Genomic DNA, 22,375 nt, shown 5'->3' on the forward strand with positions numbered 1-22,375 from the left:
TCTGGTTGGCGTTTCTCCTACTCTGAGTAAATGGCTCTGTGCGTTTACCCTATCTACTCCTCTCATGATTTTATACACCTCTATAAGATCACCCCTCATTCTCCTGTGCTCCATGTAATAACGTTCTAGCCTGCTCAACCTCTCCCTATAGCCCAGGCCCTTGAGTCCTGGCAAAATCATCGTAAATCTTTTCTGCGTCCTTTCCAGCTTATCAACATCTTTTCTCTAACAGGGTGACTGACCTAACCTGAACACAATACTCTAAATGTGGTCTCACCAATGTTTTGTACAATTGTAACATGAAGTCCCAACTTCTATACTCAGCACTCTGACTGATGAAGGTCAATGTATTGAAAACCCTGTTGACTTTATCTACTTGTGATGCCACTTTCAAGGAACTATGTACCTCAACTCCTAGATCCCTCTGCTCTTCAACAGGCCCCAGAGCCCTGCTATTCGTGGTGTAAAAAAAAGGCTGTTTAGTAACATATCAAGCAATATTGTACAAACAACATGCTTTCTTGTTTATGGTGGTGACTCTAAGCAATATCCTTAACTAACATTGGAAAGGAAATTATTTCCAAAGTGATAACAGTGCCTGCACTGAAAGAGCAAACCATTGGCTGCAAAATGCAACACCTTGAAAGAGCTTTAGAAATACATGCCTTCCTTTTCATTATACTATTATATGCTAATGTTTGTGCTCCAGCAATTCCAACTACATTAACCTTGTATTTGCATCCTTATCCTACACTGACATTCTAAGGTTTCATTATAATCACATTTCTCAAATCAGAGTTATACTATACAGAACTATTTCCTGCAAGGTAGGTGAAATAATTGACTGTTTTGAGGTTTATTTATGCATGAAAATATTTCAAGGCAACGTTTACTGGTGGTGCAGCTGTGAAAATGTTTATTAATATAAAGAGCAATGCTGGTAACAGCTATAATTGTCAGATTTATCAGTTGTAATTGTCTTTTAAGAGTTGATTATATTTTCTCTAAGGGCATATACCATATTAACTACCAATTCATCACAGTTTTAATAATGCTAAAATAATTAATACATTTGCTCGAAAGTTTCTTTTGAAAATACATTTTTTTCCTGAGATGTTTGTGTCACAAACAAGACCAGCAATTATTGCCCACTTATGTTGCATTTCAGAAGCGACCAATAAAAATATTCCTTCAGTATTTATGAATGCTCCATTATACATCTCTGGGAATTGATTCTAAGACCTCCACCTCTACACACTAAAAAGAATGTGACCCCAATTAGATTGTTTTCCTCTTTGCTGCCATTTTTACAGCATGCAGTATGGTTAAGGTTTCCCAATTTTCGATAGGTAGGATTAACATATTTATATCAGAATCCCACTCTTCACAAGAAACACAGATTTTCCTTTGCAAATTTCTCTGTGCTCAGGAAGCAGGTTGGAGTGGGTTTTTTTTTAAACAGTTACAACACTGCCAACAGACAATGTGGAAAATTACCCAATTATGTCCTGTCCAGAAAAAGCCGCACAAACCTAATCTGTCTAATTACCACACTATTAGCTTCCTCTCAATCATCAGGTAAAGGAGAAAAACAGGATTGTCAATCTACACTTCCTCACCAATGAAGTGTTCAGCAGTGCACTGTTAAGATTCTGCCAGGGCCAGTCGGCTGACACTCTCATTAATAGCCTTGGCCCAGGCATGAGAATCAAGAAGATGGATATGAAGATGGGGCTCGTGACTGCCCTCAAGAGCAATGCGACACCATGAACCCAAGTAAAACTGAAGGCAATAGGAATACATCAAAGGAACATTTCTTCAGAGGGTGGATTATTCCTAACATAAAATACTTTTTTTATTGGAAGTTAACTAACTGTCTCAGGCTCAGAGATGTGAAACTGTGGAATTCTCCACCTCAGAAAACAGTGGAGGCCAATTCACTGGATGTTTTCAAGAGAGAGTTTTCAAGAGAGCACTTAGGGCTAACAGAAACAAGGGACATGGGGAGAAAGTATGAACGGGGTACTGTTTTTGGATGATCCGTCATGATCATATTAAATGGTGGTGATGGCTTGAAGGGCCGAATGGCCTACCCCAGCACCTATTTTCTATGTTTCTAGGACAATATTGGAGTCAGTCATTAAGGCTGTGGTGTGAACATTGAGCGGCACAACACAGGAACACGCCCTTTGATCCCGTGTGAGGCCAGTCATTTTCACGAGCTTCCTCAAAGACATTCCGTCCATCGGAGTTCTGTCCCCTTGCAGTTTTTCAGATAATCAGAAACAGTGAAGTCTGTACTCTCTTCCCACAAGATTTGAATAACATTCACATTTCGACTGTAACATTTGTGTCACACAAATGCAAAGCAATAATGTTGCCAGAAAAGAAACACTCTGGCCACCACTGTTTAACATTAGTATCTTTACTACCATCATATCTTTCTTCATCAACGTCTTGGATCACAACTGACCAGGAACTCAGGCAGCTAAATACTATGCCCACAACTGCAAAACAGAGTTTGGATGAAGGTAGACAAGCGTCTCGACCTGAAACGTCACCCATTCCGTCTCTCCAGAGATGTTGCCTGTCCCGCTGAGTTACTCCAACATTTTGTGTCTACCTTTGATTTAAACCAGCTCTGCAGTACAGAGTTTGGACGAAAACTGGCTGCTCAAAGAATTCCAGCCACCATGTGCAAGTGGGCTTTTGGCTGAAGTGGGGAAACATAAATAACGTTTCCTTTCCTGTTTCACCTAAAAGCATTAGACTAAAGTAAAGCAAAACATTCCACTTTTCAAAATTAGGATGATCACCCATCTGTAATCTGGTACTGGCAATCCTATCCTATACAAGTGGGGAATAGAAGTGGTGAATGTGCTGAGTCCTTAAGTCAAAGTAGGGGAATCAAAAACAAGAGGACATATGTTTAAAGTGAGAAGAGAAGATTTAATACAAACCTAAGGGGCAACTTTTTTACTCAGAGGGTAACAGTTATATGGAACGAGCTAAGAGAGGAGGTAGTTGAGGCAGGTCCGTTAACAGCATTTTAAAGACATTTGGGTAGGTAATGTTTAGAGGGATATGGGCCAAACTCGGTCATATGGGACAAGCTTAGATGGTGCATCTTGGTCAGCATGGATGAGTTGGACTGAATGTAGACACAAAATGCTGGAGTAACTCAGCGGGAGGGGCAGCATCTCTGGAGAGAAGGAATGAGTGACGTTTCAGGTCGAGACCCTTCTTCAGTTGGGGGCTGAAGGGCTTGTTTCCATGCTGAATAACTATGATTCTAAGACCAGTGCTTGAATTGGTGAAAAAGCATTTGCCCTTCAGAATCCTAGGGCCCTGACAGGATCATCCAGCCTATACTTTGCCAAAGGAAGCAGCAGCGGTTGTTGTGGGATGGCAGCAGATGACTCGGATCCCAGAGTGACTAGTCCCCATGGGCCTTGGGCCATTTGGGATTAGAAAGCAAGATGAGGCAGGGCGGGAAATCAGATTGAGACAGGGCAGAATATGAAAGCATATTGTGAGTGAGGGGAGAGAAAGATTATACTTAATGTCTAAATGAAGGGTATGGATGTCAAGGATTAGAATTGATCTGATTAGAACTGATCAGAATTGAGAAAGGCACATTTTAATAAGGCACTGCATGTTAAAAAGACCTCCTCCTTAACGGCTCTCTGAGCCTTTTCAACAAGTCATGGAAAGAACGTGATTGAACTCTTAACGTGACAAGCTTAACCTATAAAGACATAGTCCCTATCCTTCCTTAGATTACTAGGAGAGCAGGACTATAGATTCGGAGCATCTAAGCTGATGGGTGTGCTGAGAAGTAACTGGCATACTCCATCAATCATCAACATCATGTTCAGTCCCACTTGGTCATTTTAGGTTTATAGAACGGGGTTGCAACCAAAATCAGTATTTTGTGCGTTCTCAGGAATCTTATTGACAAAAGTCCTTACAACTTTCTTTTTGTTTATTTCCCCAACAACTCCTTTTTTTCCTATCCCATTTAATTACTTGTTTCAGGGATGGATTGTATGTTGGCTACACTGACCTAAAGTTCTTTCATTTTAAACAGTTGTAATTTTCAAGAGATGAGGGAATAAAATCATAACACTTGATGTTCTCTTTTCAATAATATCATGCCTGTAAGGTGATGGAAATTAAACAATTCAGAATTCCTTTGGCCATGCTATGATGCGGCCAGTTTAACTCATAAAAAGAAGGAGATTATGACTGCACAGTACATCCCCAGGTGGTTGAACCCTTATCCATTGTTCAATAGCTCAAAACTATTAACACTTCAAGCCAAAAAAATGGAGTAGTTTTATTTTAGGTTCATGGAAAAGAAAGAATGATATAAATCACTATCCCAACAGAATTTTTTAATGATGTAGCAGAATAACTTCCAGTGTTTTGAAGGACACAGTACTTCAAGAAATTGTATTAAGCGATAACCATGGGGCATCTGGTAATTGTCAATACGAATCTTTGTGATGCACAAGAAATCATTTATGAATTAATGACACTGATGTTTAGTTGTATCTTTGACCTTGTATTTGAAACATTGAATTTTTATGCATTGTTTTAATGGCAGCAGGTTTCAGAGCAGACATTGGTGGTGTCTCTCAAAAATGTCCTATATATTTGCATTTTTTACAATTATCATTGCCTTTAAATTACATGCCTGGGGCAGCTCTATTTCAAACATTCTTCTTGGACAAATGTAGACTTCATTCAGATTCTGCAATGCATACCATGACTTAAGATGTTTGGAATTCACTTTTAACTTTGTGAATGCAGATGATCGTAATAAAAAAATATGTGCAGGAAAGGAAACATGAATGCCGTTAATTATTTACATTGGTTAGAAATTCATTCACACGATTCCAAATGAGAAGCATTGAAATTCAACTTCTGGGAATCTGTATGAAAAACTGAAAATGCTGAAAACAGTCATCAGGGCAGACAACATCTGCAGAGAGATTCAGGTCCGGGATTATCATCATTACTGAATATAGAGAAATTATGTTGCAGCGAGGGTGGGAACGGATGAATAGAAAACTGGAATATTTCTGGGTGACCTCTGCTGTGTAGTTGAAAATCAAACTAACCTAAGGAAATGTTGCACTCATTGGGAAATTCAGATCCCCATTTCTCAGCTCTCTTTATGTTTCCTAGCATGAAGCACCCACAATAGTACAACAAACAAAATTCATCTGCAGTGAGATTTTCAGCCTCACTTGTCTAAAAAAAAGGCACATTTTTCACCCACAGAATAACCAGTTTTCAGCAGCCTGACTCAGCTTGAAACCGTGCTGTTTTAAGGGCCAACTCTCAAACTTAATTCTTTGTCCTCATTGCAGTCTTTAATCTAAAACAAATAAAGTCTGGACTGCTTGAATGTGAGGGTGAGGGTCATGGTTTGATTTTGCTTCAATTATTCTAGCTTGAGTGCCACATCTCATGAGTTGGCTGCCCATTGCTACAGAGTGGTGAACTTCTTGAGAATAGACTTAATCTACGCTCCCTAAAGCCCACAGGAGCAGTTGAGTTGGTTCAGCCTGTGTATCGTGTTTCTTTGGAGGTGCAGGTGTTCAAAGAGTGCACATGGGCAGGAGTGACCATAATATGGTTGAGTTCTTCATTAGGATGGAGGGTGACATTGTTAATTCAGAAACAAGGGTCCTGAACTTAAAGAAAGGTAACTTTGAGGGTATGAGACGTGAATTGGCCAAGATAGACTGGCAATTGATTCTTAATGGGTTGATGGTGGATATGCAATGGAAGGCATTTAAATACTGCATGGATGAACTACAACAATTGTTCATCCCAGTTTGGCAAAAAAATAAATCAGGGAAGGTAGTGCATCAGTGGATAACAAGGGAAATCAGGGATAGTATCAAAACAAAAGATGAAGCGTACAAATTAGCCAGAAAAAGCAGCCTACCAGAGGACTGGGAGAAATTCAGAGTCCAGCAGAGGAGGACAAAGGGCTTAATTAGGAAAGGGAAAATAGATTATGAAAGAAAACTGGCAGGGAACATAAAAACTGACTGCAAAAGTTTTTATAGATATGTGAAGAGAAAAAGATTAGTTAAAACAAATGTAGGTCCCTTGCAGTCAGAAACAGGTGAATTGATCATGGGGAACAAGGACATGGCAGACCAATTGAATAACTACTTTGGTTCTGTCTTCACTAAGGAAGACATAAATAATCTGCCGGAAATAGCAGGGGACCGGGGGTCAAATGAGATGGAGGAACTGAGTGAAATTCAGGTTAGCCGGGAAGTGGTGTTAGGTAAATTGAATGGATTAAAGGGCGATAAATCCCCAGGGCCAGATAGACTGCATCCCAGAGTACTTAAGGAAGTAGTCCCAGAAAGAGTGGATGCATTAGTGATAATTTTTCAAAACTCTTTAGATTCTGGGTAGTTCCTGAGGATTGGAGGGTAGCTAATGTAACCCCACTTTTTAAAAAGGGAAGGAGAGAGAAAACAGGGAATTACAGACCAGTTAGTCTAACGTCGGTAGTGGGGAAACTGCTAGAATCAGTTATTAAAGATGGGATAGCAGCACATTTGGAAAGTGGTGAATTCATTGGACAAAGTCAGCATGGATTTATGAAAGGTAAATCATGTCTGACGAATCTTATAGAATTTTTCAAGGATGTAACTAGTGGAGTGGATAAGGGAGAACCAGTGGATGTATTATATCTGGACTTTCAGAAGGCTTTCGACAAGGTCCCACATAAGAGATTAGTATACAAACTTAAAGCACACGGTATTGGGGGTTCAGTATTGATGTGGATAGAGAACTGGCTGGCAGACAGGAAGCAAAGAGTTAGAGTAAATGGGTCCTTTTCACAATGGCAGACAGTGACTAGTGGGGTACCACAAGACTCAGTGCTGGGACCCCAGCTATTTACGATATATATTAATGATTTGGACGAGGGAATTGAATGCAACATCTCCAAATTCGCGGATGACACAAAGCTGGGGGGCAGTGTTAGCTGTGTGGAGGATGCTAGGAGGCTGCAAGGTGACTTGGATAGGGTGGGTGAGTGGGCAAATGCATGGCAGATGCAGTATAATGTGGATAAATGTGAGGTTATCCACTTTGGTGGCAAAAACAGGAAAGTAGATTATTATCTGAATGGTGGCCGATTAGGAAAGGGGGAGATGCAACGAGAGCTGGGTGTCATGGTACACCAGTCATTAAAAGTAGGCATGCAGGTGCAGCAGGCAGTGAAGAAGGCGAATGATATGTTAGCATTCATAGCAAAAGGATTTGAGTATAGGAGCAGGGAGGTTCTACTGCAGTTGTACAGGGTCTTGGTGAGACCACACCTGGAGTATTGCGTACAGTTTTGGTCTCCTAATCTGAGGAAGGACATTCTTGCCATAGAGGGAGTACAGAGAAGGTTCACCAGACTGATTCCTGGTATGTCAGGACTTTCATATGAAGAAAGACTGGATAGACTCGGTTTGTACTCGCTAGAATTTAGAAGATTGAGGGGGGATCTTATAGAAACTTACAAAATTCTTAAGGGGTTGGACAGGCTAGATGCAGGAAGATTGTTCCCGATGTTGGGGAAGTCCAGAACAAGGGGTCACAGTTTAAGGATAAGGGGGAAATCTTTTAGGACTGAGATGAGGAAAACATTTTTCACACAGAGAGTGGTGAATCTCTGGAATTCTCTGCCACAGAAGGTAGTTGAGGCCAGTTCATTGGCTATATTTAAGAGTGAGTTAGATGTGGCCCTTGTGGCTAAAGGGATCAGGGGGTATGGAGAGAAGGCAGGTACAGGATACTGAGTTGCATGATCAGCCATGATCATATTGAATGGTGGTGCAGGCTCAAAGGGCCGAATGGCCTACTCCTGCACCTATTTTCTATGTTTCTATGTCTGACACAGCCCTCCCTCGTGACTTGCCTAAGTGTCTCTGACTTCTGAAAGCAGCCTCCCTCACCGACTCCTCTAGCATTGTGGCATCCACTCATTCAGTGGCTGCACTCTCCTGTGGCCAGCAAAGTGGTGTGTTCCTTTAAGAGTTGGCTGCAATAATTGCTCCTGTTGTGTGACTTATTGAGAACTGTGAGAATTTGCAGCTCCTCAATTTTAGCACAACATTTCACAGGGAAACCTGACAATGTTGTTTTGTGAACCTCGCAATTAAAGTTCTCGTTCTTTCTGTGACTTTCACAAACTGCATCAGGGCGATTCACAATGCACTCTTACTGTCTAAAGAAACAAATCAGAGCAACCTTTGGGCAATTATCTCTTTTTTTAAATCCCAGGTGAGCTCAGAGGAATGAATTGTGAAACTAGTTTATAAAATTTATACTGGATCCCCAGGGCACAGAAAATCTATTGCAGTGATAAAGGGAAATGTATGTGATTTGATCGGTATGTTTCAAAAGCTGATCGGATCTGCCGGAGTAGATCTGGTGAAGTAGTTTCTAATGGTGGGGAGCTTAAAAAATAAGTTTAAAACTATCTTCTGGTACAAGACTTAGAATATTCCAGACTTAAAACCAGATCCCATTTCAAAATTAATAGCCAAGAGTCTGGAGTGTTTTACTGACTATTGTCCGAAATGGAGCAATGACATTCTTACTTGCAATCGCACAACAGATATGTAAACATAGTACTATGTAAACACCATAATAAACAACAATATATATTCAGTATATATTTAAAAAAATACAAGCAATAATAGTGCAATGCCAAAACCATGCCCCCCAAGTCTATGTAGTTTGGAGCTTATTTGTAAGTTGTAGTGTTTAATAGCCTGAGTTGGGAAGAAGCTACTCCTGAACCTCGATGTTTCAGGCTCCTATACCTTCTTCCAGATGGCAGGAGTGAAATGAGAGTGTGGCCATTGTGGTGTGGGTCTCTGATGAAGCTGACTGCCTGGCTGCTGGGGAAGTCAGTACCCATGATGGACTAGGCAGTGCTCACCTTTTGCAATCTTCTTTGTTCCCGGGCGTTCAAGTTGCCAAGCCAGGCCATGATGCAATCACGAGCTGGTCAATATGCTCTCTACTCCACACCTACAGAAGTTCAAGAGCGAGATACCGAATCTCCCCAATCTTCTAATGAAGTAGGGGTGTTGATGGGCCTTTTTAATGATTGCATCAATATACTGGGATATCCTTGGCCTTCCTCTTCTAAAGTCAACAATCACTTCTTTTGATTTACTACTACCCCTTCACCCTTGTGGTTGCTTTCTTGTTTTGAACATTGCCTCTCCCCCCGACATTCTAGTTTGCCTCCTATTCACTTGGTGTAGATCCACAGGAAATCCACAGGCTTTGCTGAAACAGAGTGGTGGGATCTTGCTTGGTGCTAGGTTTTATGTGGCATGATCAGATCACGTGTGTGAATCATAACAGGCCCCATCCATGAAACCTGACAGTTAGCAAGGCCTTTCCCTGGTTTTGTTTGATGCCAGAATTTTAACAATGAAATTAGTAAAGTGTGAAATATTATTAAAACGTAACATATTTTTTAGAAAAATGCACTTAAGTAATTAAAGCACTAATGCAAAGATAACTAATGAATACAAACATAACTTTTCTTTGGTATAAAATAATTGAAATGAATGACTGGGTGATCTAAGCCAGCCACAGAGACCATGAGTCGGTTTTCAGAAATTGTTGCTTCCATTGTTAGACTCCACATGGAGTCCAACAAGCGGAAGCGGAAGGATTCGCCAGCTGGAATCTGTCAGTAAGTTTGCGACTTCCATGTTTGGATATGCCTGCACTGAAGCTCCAAATTTTCTGACATTTATCAGGATAAATGATTGCACGTCACCACAGTGGGCTAAGTGTTCGGCTGGCAACCGGAAGGTAGCCGGTTCGAATCCCGCTTGGAGTGCATACTGTCGTTGTGTCCTTGGGCAAGACACTTCACCCACCTTTGCCTGTGTGTGAATGTGTGAATGTGTGTGAATGATTGGTGGTGGTCGGAGGGGCCGTAGGCGCAGAATGGCAGCCACGCTTCTGTCAGTCTGCCCCAGGGCAGCTGTGGCTACAGAAGTAGCTCACCACCACCGAGTGTGACTGAGGAATGAATGAATAATGCGATGCAAAGCGCCTTGAGTATCTAGAAAGGCGCTATATAAATCCCATCCATTATTATTATTATTATGATTCAGCCTTGTGATCGCCAAGACAATTGTCATTTCAAGACTATGTTGATTTTTGGGTAAGGATTGCATAGGATATAAAACAACGGCAAACAAAGATACGGATCAGCTACAAGTCCAAATTAGGTCAAGGACCTATGTCTAATGTTCCTAAAAATCTCAGTTACCTGCGATGGGGATAGTGAGGTCAAGAAGTAGTAGGGAGATATCGGAAATAGTCCAGGTGAATTTGAGTGCCGGATGGAAGTTAGTGGTGAAATAGATGAAGTCAGTGAGTTCTGCATGGGTGCAGGAGGTAGCACCAATGTAGTCGCCAATGTAGCGGAGGTAGAGTTCGGGGATAGGGCCACGGTATGCCTCAAACAAGGATTATTCGACGTACCCTACAAAGAGACAGGCATACTGGGGCCCATGCGCGGATTTGGAGGAAATGGGAGGAGTCAAAGGAAAAGTTATTGAGGGTAAGGACCAGCTCCGCTAGGCGGAGGAGAGTATCAGTAGACGGGGATTGGTTGGTTCTGCGATCTAGGAAGAAACGGAAGGCTTTAAGACCCTCCAGGTGGGGGATGGAGGTGTAGAGTGACTGGACATCCATGGTGAAGATGAGGGAATGGGGGCCTGGAAAACGGAAGCCACGGAGGAGACGAAGATCGTGAGAGGTGTCTTGGACATAGGTAGGGAGGGATTTAACCAGGGGGGATAGGATGGAGTTGAGGTATGTGGAAATAAGTTCGGTGGGACAATAACACGCAGAAACAATGGGTCTGCCAGGACAGTCAGGTTTGTGGATTTTGGGGGGGGAAGGTAAAATTGGGCTGTGCAGGGCTGGAGAACGATGCGGCTGGAGGCGTTGGAGGGCAGGGAGCCGGAAGTGATGAAGCCAGTGATAGTGTTAGAGATGGTGGCCTGGTGCCCGTGGTATAGGAAATGGTATACTCAGTCTACAGGAGAATAACAAGGCACATGCACCAATCATTATGAATCTTATAATTATTTGATTTTTGCATAATGGAGTACACAATATTTATTTGCACTTCAGTTTTTTATCCAATAAATACAGTCCTCAATTCTAAACTATGCAATACGGGCTATTTTGCTTTTTGATTTTAATAATTATATACCTGACAATATGGTTGATTGATATGAGGCAATGCACATAAAATTCTGTGCAATTAGTGCTTCAATAACCTCAACATTTCTAGGAAATACTTTAAAGTAATCATAGTAACAAATGGAATCTCAATATCATTATAATTACATCTCTACATACCACTCAGTTTTGTCAAGGTATCCTGCAGAATGTAGAAATGATGAGTAGCCTCAATACATTGGTTTGATAAATTATCCCAATAATCTTAAATGTATTTAAACCATGAGCTTGTCACTAACAAAGCAAATAATTAAGCCCTTAGCGAAGGCCCAGGGAGAAAGGTCAAGAGCGGTGCTTGAACTAACAAATTGAAAGTCACCTGCTTGGAAAGGTAGAAATCTAAAATGCCGTTGCTATGACAGCTAACTATTCATTTCGAAAGGAGCCAGATTCGCATTGACAGATTAGATATTTAATGGGGTTATTTGGTGTTCAGGATTTGAAAATCAAAAATTCTTGCACATTTCTGAGGGACTAAGTGATTTGCATAATTTTAGCAGCAAAATGTTTTGAAAAGAACTCCGCGTCCCCATTGTCATGTTCTTCCAAAATCATGAGTATTCCCAAATCCTAGAAGTCACTATTTTCTTTTGGACCAGAATGACCATTTGGGAAATCGGGGCAATTCCCTTGCCATCTCGAACAGCATGGGTAGTGCTGAGTTAATCAGTAGCTCATTTCTTTGTGACTTTCCCGAGGAGGCTCACATCCTTTACGAGGAACTAGTTCACTTTAACAACCCACCCAGTCAGAGACAACTCCACTGTTGAGTTCCTAGTTTTTGTTACTCATGAAAAGGTCCTTAATTCAAATTCTGAATCTGTCAAAAAAATAAGATGCATGGCTGCTATAAGCACTTAAATGTTGTTTCCACTTAACAGGCAGAAACTTGAGCTGTAGACGGTGTAATTTTTCTCATTATCTTGAAGCATTATGCTGGGTTGTCATCTTCCCTGTTTGCTGCAGCATTCTGAATCTAAACACAACAAGAAGTTTTCCACCATGAAAATGTGCTGCAACAGACATTCCTCGAATTAAGGAATACAATGTCCGTCAGGTCTGCTTTTGAAGAAAACTATAAAAGGATCATGCCTGTGGGTGCATGGTTTTAGCTGTACCCTAACATTTGCTAAACTAAATTCCTGGTTCCAATTGACATTGTCTGTGGATGAAGTATTTCAGAGATGTATTATAACTATGCCATTATTATTTGTATCATGAAGTTACAGCTAGGTGCATGCCAGTACATGCTACACCTGCATAATTTTGTAGCAATACCATAACTCTAATTCCTATAAGAAATTAATAATTAAAAAAATACCTCTGATGTATTTTGGGGGGGAAAGTAGGTCCTAAGCTTGGGACTGAGGAGGAAAAGCAAATGTGTCTATAAAAGCAATAGATTTCAAGGTCTTCTGTCAACACACACATATTAATCCAGTTACAGTGCCCTACATAATGTTTAGGACAAAGACCCATCATTTATTTATTTGCCTCCGTACTACACAATTTGAGATTTGTAATAGAAAAAAATCACATGTAGTTAAAGTGCACATTATCAGGTTTTATTAAAGGTCATTTTTACACATTTTTGTTACACCATGTAGAAATTACAGCTGTTTATACATAGTCCCCGCATTTCAGGGCATCATAATGTTTGGGACACATGGCTTCACAGGTGTTTATAATTGCTCAGGTGTTTTTAATTGTCTCCTTAATGCATGTATAAGAGAGCTTTCAGCACCTAATCTTTCCTCCGGTCTTTCCATCACCTTTGGAAACTTTTATTGCTGTTTATCAACATGATGACCAAAGTTGTGCCAATGAAAATCAAATAAGCCACTATAAGACTAAAGAAACAAGAATAAAACTGTTAGAGACATCAAGTCAGTCATACAAATAAAAAGAAACATAACGCACAAAATACATTTTAACATAAACATCCACCACAGTGATTCCTCCACATTCCTCACTGCGATGGAAGGCAGATAAAAAAGTTCAATTTCGTCCCTTCTTTGTCCTCCAGCGGTCGGGGGACTCGAGACTCCCGTAGCTGGAAGTGGGCCTCCGCATCGGGGCGATCAGTTCCTGCATCGGGGGGGGAATCTCAGCTCCCCCGCGCCGGGCAATCTGACCCCGGGTCGGGGCTGCTCGAACATTGTGCGGCTTCCGTAACTTACCGACTCGGTCTCTCACGAGACTGAGAGCCCTTGATGGTAAAGTCCGCAGGCGCGTCGGAGCGTCGATCCCAGTTAAAGAATTGGCCCCGATGGCAAGTCCATGTCCCGCGGTAGGGCTCAAAGTCAGTCCCGTTAGGCCGCAGAGCGACCGGAGATATGACCCGAAAAACAATTGTATCTCCGGCAAGGTAAGAGACTGATAAAAAAAAAATTCCCCCGACCCCCTCCCCCACCCCCACCCCCCATATAAAACAAACCAGAGAACAGAGAACATTTACACAAACTTTTTAAACACACTAAAAATAACAAAAAAAGACGGGAAAAAACAGACTGTCGGAGAGGCTGCCAATCGTACGGCACCCATGGTGGTGTTACAGTTTGCCAAGAAATACTTAAAAGAGCAACCGCAAATCTGGAAAAAAGTATTGTGAACAGATGAGATGAAGAATAACTTATATCAGAGTGATGGCAAGAGCAAAGTATGGAGGAGAGAAGGAACTGCCCAAGTTCCAAAGCATACCACCTCATCTGTGAAACACGGTGGTGGGGGTGTTATGGCCTGGGCATGTATGGCTGCTGAAGGTACTGGCTCACTTGTCTTCATTGATGATACAACTGCTGAAGTGTATAGACACATCCTATCTGCTCAAGTTCAAACAAATGCCTCAAAACGCATTGGCCGGCGGTTCATTCTACAGCAAGACAATGATCCCAAACATACTGCTAAAGCAACAAAGGAGTTTTACAATGATAAAAAATAGTCAATTCTTGAGTGGCCAAGTCAATCACCCGATCTGAACCCAACTGAGCATGCCTTTTATATTCTGATGAGAAAACTGAAGGGGACTAGCGGCCAAAACAAGCACAAGCGAAAGATGGCTGCAATACAGGCTTGGCAGAGCATCACCAGAGAATACACCCAGCAACTGGTGATGCCCATGAATTGTAGACTTCAAGCAGTCATTGCATGCAAAGAATATGCAACAAAATACTAAACATGACTCATTTACATGACATTGCTGTGTCCCAAATATTATGGTGCCCTGAAATGGGGGGACTATGTATAATTTCTACATAATGAAACCAAAATGTATAAAAATGGCCTTTATTAAAATCCGACAATATGCAATTTAACCACATGTAATTTTTTTTCTATTACAAATCTCAAATTATGCAGTACAGAGGCAAATAAATAAATGATGGCTCCCAAACATTATGGAGGGCTCTGTAGGTGATAAATGTTATACTGTTTTATATCTCAGTATTTTTTATTACTTTTGAGATGGCAATTTTTCTCTTGAGAACTCAAAACATGAACTTCAAATCTTTTCTAGCTTTGAACTCACAAAGTAGTGAATGATAAAATACTGGAGTCAAGCCGTTAGGTGCTTATTAGCCTTTATTCACAGAGCTGTAAATTTCATTCACTTAATTCCGTGGATAAATTCATACTCCTCTTCCCAAAACTAGCTCTTGTGTAAATATAGGCATCCCCAGGTTACGAACTCCCTACTAATGGCCATCGCTACCTATCAATGAGTTTCCATTATACTATTAAATTGAGGTCCAATATAGGTACAAAAATGCCTTCCATCACAGTGAGGAGGTGTCTGATGAACTCACTGGTGGATGTTAAATTTGTGTTTATTGTGTGTTTTGTTATTTTATTATATGTATGACTGCAAGGCAACAAACATTCGTTCAGACCGAAAGGTCTGAATGACAATAAAGGATACTTTGACTTTGACTTGAAAATATTTATTCCTATGAACAGCAACATTAGCTTCCTCCCTCTCTCCGCTTTTAGTAATTATCAGTCTGATGTGCTTTTAATGCCATTCCTTGCAATTCTGTAGAGATATGGATCCCATGTCGAGAGATTTTTGTGCATTTTCCAACGAGGACAAAATCAACTTAAAAACAGAACCCATTTGTTACCAGGGGATGGCCTGGTGGTATTAGGTATCCAATTAATATACACCTCTAGATCGAATTTGCACATTGATTTAAATCACTTCATTACAATTATCACATCTTACATGTTACAAATAGCTACTTTAAATGAAATAAAAACAGAAAATTGTGGAATTTCTTAGCAGGCCTTTTTCAGCATTTTTTTAAAAAGATTTCCAACATCTGTAGTTTTTGATTTTATTTCTTGATTTCTTTAAAACATTATATTGCTGCACTATTGTTATTTGGTTTATTCCATGTTCCATTCTTTGTCAATTTTATTTGTAAGCAAAGTTTGTTTCAGTGGAATGTGCTCAGCAATCTATTAAGGCAAAGAAAGTGTTGCATCCCAGGCAAATAGCCAAACAACCACTCCATCTCAGAAATATTTTCTTCTGTTGTAATGGATGTTCGATATTTTATGGGATGTGGGGTATCATGGGCAAGGACATAATTTGTCATCCAACCTTTATTTCTGTTTGGTTGTTGATAGTGAGCAGCCTTGTTAAGCCACTGCAGTCTGATGATGGTACACCATTATGTAAAACTGGTCATAGGGTCATAGAGTGATACATTGTGGAAACAGGCCCTTTAGCTCAATTTATCCATACCGGCCAACATGTCCAAGCTACACTAGTCCCACCTGCCTGCGCTTTGTCCATATCCCACTAAACCTGTCCCATCCATGTAACTGTCTAACTGTTTCTTAAACGTTGGGATAGTCCCAGCCTCAACTACATCATCTGGCAGCTTGTTTCTTACACCCACCACCCTTTGTGTGAAAAGGTTACCTCTCAGATTCCTATTAAATCTTTTCCCCTTCATCTTGAACCTATGTCCTCTGGTCCTTGATTCCCCTACTATGGGCAAGAGACCCGACCTATTCTTCTCATTATTTTATACGCAGCTATAAGATCACCCCTCATCCTCCTACGCTCCATGGAATAGAGACCCAGCCTACTCAACCTCTCCCTATAGCTCACACACACCCTCTCGTCCTGGTAACATCCTCCTAAATCTTTTCTGAATCCTTTCAAGCTCGACAATATCTTTCCCATAACAAGGTGTCCAGAACTGAACACAATATTCTAAATGCAGACTCACCAGTCTTATACAACGACAACATGACCTCCGAACCATGGTATCCATGGTAGATAGGCTGTTTACCAGAGCAGCCTAAGTAACTAGTGAATTTTACAGATGATAAATACAACAGCCACAGTAATTCGCAGATGAGGAGTCAGGCTGGTTTTGTCCTACATAGTGCTGAGTTGCCTAATTGTTTCAGGAGCTACATTCATCAGGCAAGTGTGTGAGGCATGTGCCTTCATGCACTTGACTAGTTGTTCTGGATGGGTAGAAATGCTTTTTGGACTTTTGTGGTGAGGCACTGAATCCAGCATTTCTAGCTCCCATGAACCATAGTATTAATATTGCTGGTCCAGTTGGTGTTTGGTCAACAGGATCTCTACGAGACAGATTGTCAGGAAATCACAGTGGTAGCAGTTGAATATCAGGAACAAGTGATTGGACTCTCCTTTGATGGAGATGGCGTATTCTTGGCACTTGTATGGTTTGATTATTGCGCGCCTCTTATCTGCCTCTGCCATGACCTTATCTAACTATTTGTAGGGTGCAATTTGCGGGCGTATTTCCTGGCGACGAAGACGCACCTGCATCAAAGATGCACCCCCATATGGAGTTTCTAAATGATGGAAAAAAAAAACATTTGTCGTGGTGGCGGCCACTTGCATTGCAGTATTGTTTTGCATTGCTTATTGTTTAAATATAAAACAAAGATAATGTATATACAGGTAATAAAAAAAATGTTCAGTGTTCGGAATAAAATAACTTTTTATTGAGCACGAAACAAAGATTACAAAAACGAAAAACATTTTAATCGTCAAATCCGAAAAATTCACTACTAATATCCGAATCTTCAAAGCATGATAATTCATCAGGGTCATCACTGCTGTTCGAAATATCACTATCATCAAATAGAATGTCGTCTTCTGAGCCATCTAACGTGTTACTGATGCCACGTTTTTAAAAACTTTCACAACAATGTCAGTTTTAACACGTTTCCACGATTTTAAAACCCACTCGCACACCTGAGCAATGGTTGGCCTTTTCAAACGACGTGTTGATGTTAGATCATGGTCTGTGCTCCTCATCCACTGATTCCATTCCTCTTTCATAAACAATTTAAAGGGTTTGTTGATGGATTTGTCCAAAGGCTGAAGTTAGCAAATTAATCCACCAGGGATCACTGCAATTTTCAACTTCACTCTCTTTACCCTTTCTTTAGTAGCCGTAGTTAGGTGAGCGCGAAACTGGTCCCACACAAGTAGGGATGGTTTTTTAAGAAGGTCACCAGTATGCCGTGTCCAGACTTGCTTCCTCCAATAACGTATCATTTACAGTGTTAAACAATTTAAACAGAATTTACACAGCTCGTACTTAGACCAGGTGTTTGAAATGGCGAAAACCAACCTCGCGCGACCGCATGTTGTCTCTTCTCGTCAAAACAAATGATTGGATTGCCGTATATTATCGAAATGCTTGCTATAGGCCGATGAACAACCTAACCTTCGGCCTCCAAGAAGCAGGTAATTTTTCGGGCCTTATATTAGGGTAAAAAATGGCGTCTTCGGCGCCGAGAAATACGATATTTCAAATGCTGAGGAGTTGTGAATGGAATTGAACTTAGGCAGTCATCAGTAAGCACACCCATATCTGATCTTTTGGTGGTAGATATAGTTATTGAAAATGGTTGGAGAAAGGACTTTGGCGTCACGAATTACCACAGCAATATCTTTACAGATACAGCATGGACACAGAGAGATACAGCATGGAAACAGGCCCTGCGACACACTGAGACCACGTCAACCATCAATCACCCATTCACACTAGTTCTATGTTATCCCACTTATCCACTCCCTACACAATGGGGGCAATTTTGAGAGGCCAGTTAACCCACAAACCCACATGTCTTTGAGATGTCCATCTGTCTCCTCAGATCCTGGTGAACTTCTACCGCTGCACCATCGAGAGCATCCTTACCAACTGCATCACAGTATGGTATGGCAACTGCTCTGTCTCCGACCGGAAGGCATTGCAGAGGGTGGTGAAAATTGCCCAACGCATCACCGGTTCCTCGCTCCCCTCCATTGAGTCTGTCCAAAGCAAGCGTTGTCTGCGGAGGGCACTCAGCATCGCCAAGGACTGCTCTCACCCCAACCATGGACTGTTTACCCTCCTACCATCCGGGAGGCGCTACAGGTCTCTCCGTTGCCGAACCAGCAGGTCCAGGAACAGCTTCTTCCCGGCGGCTGTCACTCTACTCAACAACGTACCTCGGTGACTGCCAATCACCCCCCCCCCCCCCGGACACTTATTATTATTTATTCAAATCATTTGTTATGTCGCTCTTCCAGGGAGATGCTAAATGCATTTCGTTGTCTCTGTACTGTACACTGACAATGACAATTAAAATTGAATCTGAATCTGAATCTGAATCTGAATCTGAATGTGGGAGGATACCATAGCACCCAGAGAAACCCATGTGGTCACAGGGAGAAGGTGTAAACTCCACATAAACAGCACCCGTGGTCAGGATCGAACCTGGGACCATGGTGGTCTTTGGCAGCGGCTCTACCAGCTGCACCACTGTTCCCCTCTTATTCTAAGACAATGAGATGATTTTCATATGATAATGTGGAGGATTTTCAGGAATGGCTGGGCTGGGTGAAACTTTGCTGTGTCCAATATCACGGCAGATATCAGGTGGTTAGCATTTTATTTTTGTGTGACTGTGTCATGGCAATTTGATGCAACTTTTTTTTGCAGCATAAATCTAAAGTTGCATCTAGGTCAGATTCGGCACATTTCTAAAATAAAATCAAACAGTGGTGAAAATATAAGGCAGACACAACTATCTTGGATATTAAAGAAACTGTATTCCATTTGTTATTCTTATTAATTGAAATTCTAAATAATAAACAGCTGAGACAGAGGTGCAATAGAGTAAATCATAAATCAAAATAATTGAATGTCATCATTGTAATGAATTATATTTGGTTGCCATTTTGTATTAGTTTTCCTTCTAGTTCATTTTGGGAGAGACTATTTTCTTTGGTAGGAATGGATGAATGTGGCACTTACTCTAAATGTGAAAAGCCATTTGACTCTGATGATTATCACTGCCTTGTTTATCTGTTTTACTGCACATCTGAGCATGTGTAAAATACTTCTCATCAGTTAAAACTCATGACAAATCTGTCATATCTAAATAAAAACTTTTAAACTGTGCATGAATGTTTTCTTCGTTGGTTTATTATTAAGTTTATTCTAAGTAGTTTTCAGATGTTTACAGTGTTCACAACTTCCCATGATATGTGTGAAGTCTTGAGCTGCATTGAAGTGTTATTTGTTTCTGCAAAGCCGTAAAACTGTAATTAAATAAAGTTTGGCTCTGCTCTAATTCTTCTGCAGTTCTCCTTATGCTGGGGGCCTGATTAATATTGTGGCCCGTGTTGTAGAATTTAATGCAATGATAATGAGAAAGATGGAATGTACTGTATGACAGGCAACCTTCATTTAATGCCATTGGCTTTAAATGCAGTACTTTTTTCATGTTTTGCAGGGAGTTCCCAAACCAATTGCAGTGGAGCCTTGCTCAGGAAATAAAGCCGCTGTTCTGACTGTTTTTATATGTCTACCACGAGGTCCAACTGGCACCCCGCCCCCTGGCCAAACAGGTAAGGTAGCTCTTGCTTTGGTGTTGAAAGTCCATTGAAAGACTGGGGAGTGCTTTCTCTTGCCCATGTAGGCCTTGTGCATTGCTAGGTTGACGTGACTGAATGGTTTAATGGTGCTTTTATTGTCAAATGTGCAAAGTGCTAACACAGTGACATTCTTATTCATACAAACAGTCCAATGGAGTATTGCCATCGAGTATTCCTCGATTAGCAAGTGTACAGAAATAATCTATTGAGCCTTTAAGAAGGAACAAGCAGATGCTGGAAAATCGAAGGTAGACAAAAGTGCTGGAGAAACTCAGCAGGCGCAGCAGCAGCTATGGAGCGAAGGAAATAGGCAACGTTTCGGGCCGAAACCCTTCTTCAGACTGAGCCCGCATGCAAGAGGCACCATAGGCTTGATTCAGGGACAAAGCAGCAATTTTGATCATTTGTATGTGCCTCAGAAGTTCAACTATTACATAGTTTGATATTGGGAGTTAATTGAAAGGTTGTTTAGTGCTAAATCTACTGAAGGAAATTTGACAGAATATATCTAAATTTAAGGCCTGGAAATTGTTGATAATCCATGTAGTGAGAAGTTACACGCAGACAGCAAAGGTACAAGTATACACATACTTCAGAGCAGTCTCAAAGACCTGCTAAGTTTCCAAGTTCCACAGCATGAGATGATGAAAGTGTTTCTCGCAGCTCCTCCACTAACATCTTTACTGTGCCTGGAAATAAAGATGATGACTGTTAGAAGCTGTCACATTGTGCTCTTCTGGTGACTATCCTGATATCAAGTCTAATGTAACATGAGCATTTTGACAATTAATTTAATGTTAATCTGAGGAAAATGCTGGTTTCAAGTGCAAATAAACTTATTTTTCTGTTCTTTGTTCCTTTTTTTTTAGGGACGATTAATTGCAAAACAATATACTACTTTGCATTTTTTAACTCTCTGGGTATGATTTCATACAAGATGTTTAAACATAAAACTTTGATAAAGAAGTATACATGTTTGCCCATGCTTGGCAGCTTGCCAGTAACAGCAGATAGCTAGTAATATTTATCTGAATTGTTCAACTCTACACAGGTGGCTTAGAAAAAACAGGTTGAAGCGAATGATCTTAAAGCAGAGTTTTATTTATCACTGTATTGATATTGGATTATAATATGAGCAGCTGCATTGATTTTCACAACAGATATTGGCCTTGTGCTGGAAGTTTAATCACGTCACGCATTTGTGCTGATGTTTATCTCATATATTCCGAAATTACAAGGACTAGAAAGCAAAGCTGCAGTGTTGGTCATTTTTAATTTTTAATTTCAATACTCGCAATAGCATCTGAGGAACTTAAATTCAACTAAATAAATTAATGCAAGATTTAAAAAAGACCTGAGGTAGACAAAAGTGCTGGGGAAACTCAGCGGGTGAGGCAGCATCTATGGAGCGAAGGAAATAGGCAAAGTTTCGGGCCGAAAAAAGACCTGGTGCCTAATAAAATATTCTCAAAATTACATCTTTGCAATTTGGTAAAGATTTATTTGGTGCACCAATATCATTTGGAAAAGGTTGTCTATCTCCCTCCTCCACCCACACCCCACCCCACATAGGGTCTGGTGCATATATGACTCCCGATCCATCAATGGCCCACTCTTAACTACCTCCTCATACATGTGCAATAAATGCTGGCATAAATAAAACAAATGACTGTCTTTTGCCATTTCTGTATCCAGATAGAGGACTAAGATGTTGGCTTCCTCTTGTGTAGATATACAGGATAATCCTTCTTCACTGTTTCTCACTGCCATATTGATTGAATTCAAATAGCCCTTTTACTGCCATGGTAAAGTAAAAGTGGTCCTCCCTGGTTGCTGGATCTGTAGTGAATTTCATAACGCAACATGCTCAGTGCTTTCATGACCCATTAATATAATTTTTATAAGATAAACTTGCAAGTATAAATAGTCAATAGACAATAGGTACAGGAGTAGGCCATTCGGCCCTTCGAGCCAGCATTGCCATTCAATGTGATCATGGCTGATCATCCATAATCAGTACCGCATTCCTGCCTTCTCCCCATATCCCCTGACTCCACATTCCGATATCCTTTTATTAATGAAAAATTGATATATAATTACTATCTTCTCATGAATGCAATGGAAGATGCGGGCCTG

At 40.8% G+C, this 22,375-nt stretch overlaps 1 protein-coding gene across 1 annotated transcript in view; it reads left to right on the forward strand.

Annotated features, from left to right (window-relative positions):
* atrnl1 (attractin like 1) overlaps window positions 1-22,375 on the forward strand; it is a 720,322-nt gene that overhangs the window by 634,218 nt on the left and 63,729 nt on the right. The window contains exon 28 of the mRNA XM_033033942.1: window positions 20,098-20,212. Within this exon, the coding sequence (XP_032889833.1) occupies window positions 20,098-20,212 (115 nt within the window). The remainder of the gene's footprint in view (window positions 1-20,097; window positions 20,213-22,375) is intronic.

The sequence above is a fragment of the Amblyraja radiata genome, chromosome 15 (assembly GCF_010909765.2).
Source record: "Amblyraja radiata isolate CabotCenter1 chromosome 15, sAmbRad1.1.pri, whole genome shotgun sequence".
Lineage (NCBI taxonomy): Eukaryota > Metazoa > Chordata > Chondrichthyes > Rajiformes > Rajidae > Amblyraja > Amblyraja radiata.